Here is a 2,742-nt window from a genome sequence, read left to right as displayed (position 1 = left end):
AAAAAAAAAAAAAAAAAAAAAAAAAAAAAAAAAGCCGCGATCGTGATCTGCGGCAGCAATTCGGCGGGAGGTCCTTCACTCCGAGCACGAGTGAGGGACCGTCCGCCGAATTGCTGGACGCGCCGTACCTCTCCGGAGTGGCTGCCCCAAACACCTGCTTGGCAAGCTGGTGCCTGGAGCTGGCCCTGCACACATGCGCGCACACACACACACACACACACACACACACACACACACACACACACCCCCAACCCCTCTGCAGGTCTCTTTTTGTTATAACAAACCCCTGGCTATAACAAATAAATGGCTTGGATCCAGAGGGGTTTGTTATAGTGAGGGTAAACTGTACTTTTAAAGAATAAAGGAAAACTCTTCCCAACTCATGAAAGAATCTGAAGGATCTTATGTATGGATGTGCATATCAAGAAAAATGTTAGAAAAACAGGAACTGAACTAAATGCTTCCTATTTGGAACCTGAAAAGGGACTACCCATTACTCAGGCTCCTGATCTTGAAAATCTGATACCTGTCGGCAGTCTATAAAAATTCAACTGCAATATAGAAGCATGTACCTGTCTGCCATAAGATTTACTTTGTGGCAAAGTCTCTTGAGAACCTTTGCTAACAGCAGATCTCCATCAAAAGGCATTCTAATGAAATGAGTTTTCAATACCATATTTTCCTTCTATAGATTGGACTAACTTGTTTTTTGGATGTCACTTGCCATCATACCTCCAAGACACTAACAAAGAACTCAAGGTGAGGTCAGCTAACCATTCTGCTGCCTTAGTCAAAGCAAATGTTTTATTTAAAACAAATGTATAGGAATTGGCCCTTAACTCTTGCAGCTACAAAAATAACTCTGGAAATCAATCCAGCATACATTGGTACCTGCACCCCAGTTTCTACTATCTCCAATGCCTGGCTTAAGGGCAACATCTGCTACTGACAGATCGTTAACGCTTGGAGTAACCTCGAACTGGAATGACATTTTCCTTCCCATGTTAGAACAAATACTTCAGTAGCATTTCTAATTTTAAAAATCAAGAGCATTATTACAACTTATCAGAGTTGTAGCCACCCAAGAAACTGTTGCCCATATGGTTTATGTGACACAAGTTTAAACATCTTAGAAACATCTGGTTGAGATTTTCAGCACAATCTAGAGTTTTTTAAATTTTAATGGAAACCATTTCTAAATCTCCTGTACTTCTTCAAAAATTTCAACTATCTTTATCTAGGAACTCCTGATGCTGATCCACCAACTTTGTCGTATCATTTTGGGCAGGAAAAACTTTCTGGAGCTTTGCACTTAGAAAAGAATTACATCCCCATATGTTTTCCCTAGTTCCATAATATCTACTCATCTTGTTCAGAAAGGTTTTCATATCCAAACATGTCAAATGGTCCAATTTAAACATCATGTTATTCAAGACTTTAACCTTAACTCATAATTCTCACATTGCAGCCTGGTACAAACAGAAGTACTTATAGGAAGTAATTGTCTCTTACTTGCAATCTGCTGTTCTCAGCCACATTAAGATAGTTGCTATATTCTAGTGCACTAACAACTGGGATTAACCCTACAATATTTTCATTTTATATCAGACAGCCTCCTACTGTAAGGGCACCAATCAAGCTAATCAAAAGGGACATTTTATTTCTCTCTCTTTCCTAAGTCTAGATTTTATATGAAAATGAACCACAACACGACTGTTCTTCCACTAAAGAGAAAAACCAAAACAAAACAAAAAACCAGGAGAAAAGATAAGGTATCAAATACAAATTTTAATGCATTTCCATGTGCTGATCAAAAAATTTAACATACTAGTTCTGAACTGGCTCTGCTCTATGTGACACCTCAGCACCACTATAGTGGAAATCTATCAACCACAGACTCCTAATAGAGCACAGAGAACCTACAGGAGTAGGCAAATTATTTTTAAAAAGCAATCACACCTCTTTCCAGAATAAAGCAGCTGGCACCACCACCCTCCTGAGATATGTGAAAGGGATTCTGAAAGTGACAGAAAAAGATTTCATCCATACTTCTCCCATAAAGATCTCACACACTCACCCAGGGCAATTCTATTTAAGGAGATCCTGCCATATACATAGCCTTGTTTTTAAATAAGAAATTATTTTAAATAGTACGTCATAGAAATCGTAATGTGTCATTTTTTCCACTATTCATTGCCACTTTGTACTTCCAATTTTATTCAAATATTTTTGGACGGACTAGTCTGAGGCAGCAGAAGAACACAAAAACAGAAAGCAGCCAATAGTTATTCTGAGAGTTAACACGAATAAAAAAAAAACACAAATTTAATAGGTATAATATATATTATGCAAAGTCTCATTTCATATTGAAAGTAATTTCAAGATACCCCAAATGAACCTCCAAAACTTAGCAAGCTGTTTACTAACCTTTAACCGCCTCACCATCTCTTCTTTAGATATTTTATCAGAGATTTCTTTGACTCCTGGAGGATATGTAATTTTTCCATCATTGGCTCGTGTCTTTGAATGAGCCATGATTTCACTGTTTTAAAACCTGTAAAGAGAAAATCAAAATTAGTTAGTACTTTCACAAATCATTGTTTTTTAATCTATCTTGATATAACTTGCAATACAATAGACAGGGGTGAATACATAAGCCATCTGCCCCACTGGGGTATTATTTTATAGGCAGCGAGATAAATATGAAAGGCCCTAAATTTACCCTTCAAATAAACACTTGCA

General features: G+C 37.4%; 1 protein-coding gene across 2 annotated transcripts in view; it reads right to left on the bottom strand.

Annotated features, from left to right (window-relative positions):
- LOC113406820 (sister chromatid cohesion protein PDS5 homolog B) overlaps positions 1 to 2,535 on the bottom strand; it is a 216,416-nt gene extending 213,881 nt beyond the window's left edge. For both annotated transcript variants that reach the window (XM_026653572.1, XM_026653573.1), the window contains exon 1: positions 2,428 to 2,535. In XM_026653572.1, the coding sequence (XP_026509357.1) occupies positions 2,428 to 2,535 (108 nt within the window). The remainder of the gene's footprint in view (positions 1 to 2,427) is intronic.
- Between the last annotated feature and the right edge of the window lie 207 nt (positions 2,536 to 2,742).

This window comes from Terrapene carolina, unplaced genomic scaffold (assembly GCF_002925995.2).
Source record: "Terrapene carolina triunguis isolate 2854851 unplaced genomic scaffold, T_m_triunguis-2.0 Scaffold141, whole genome shotgun sequence".
Taxonomy (NCBI): domain Eukaryota; kingdom Metazoa; phylum Chordata; order Testudines; family Emydidae; genus Terrapene; species Terrapene triunguis.
Note: the sequence above shows the minus strand (reverse complement) of the source record. Positions and strands in the feature narration are given on the sequence as shown.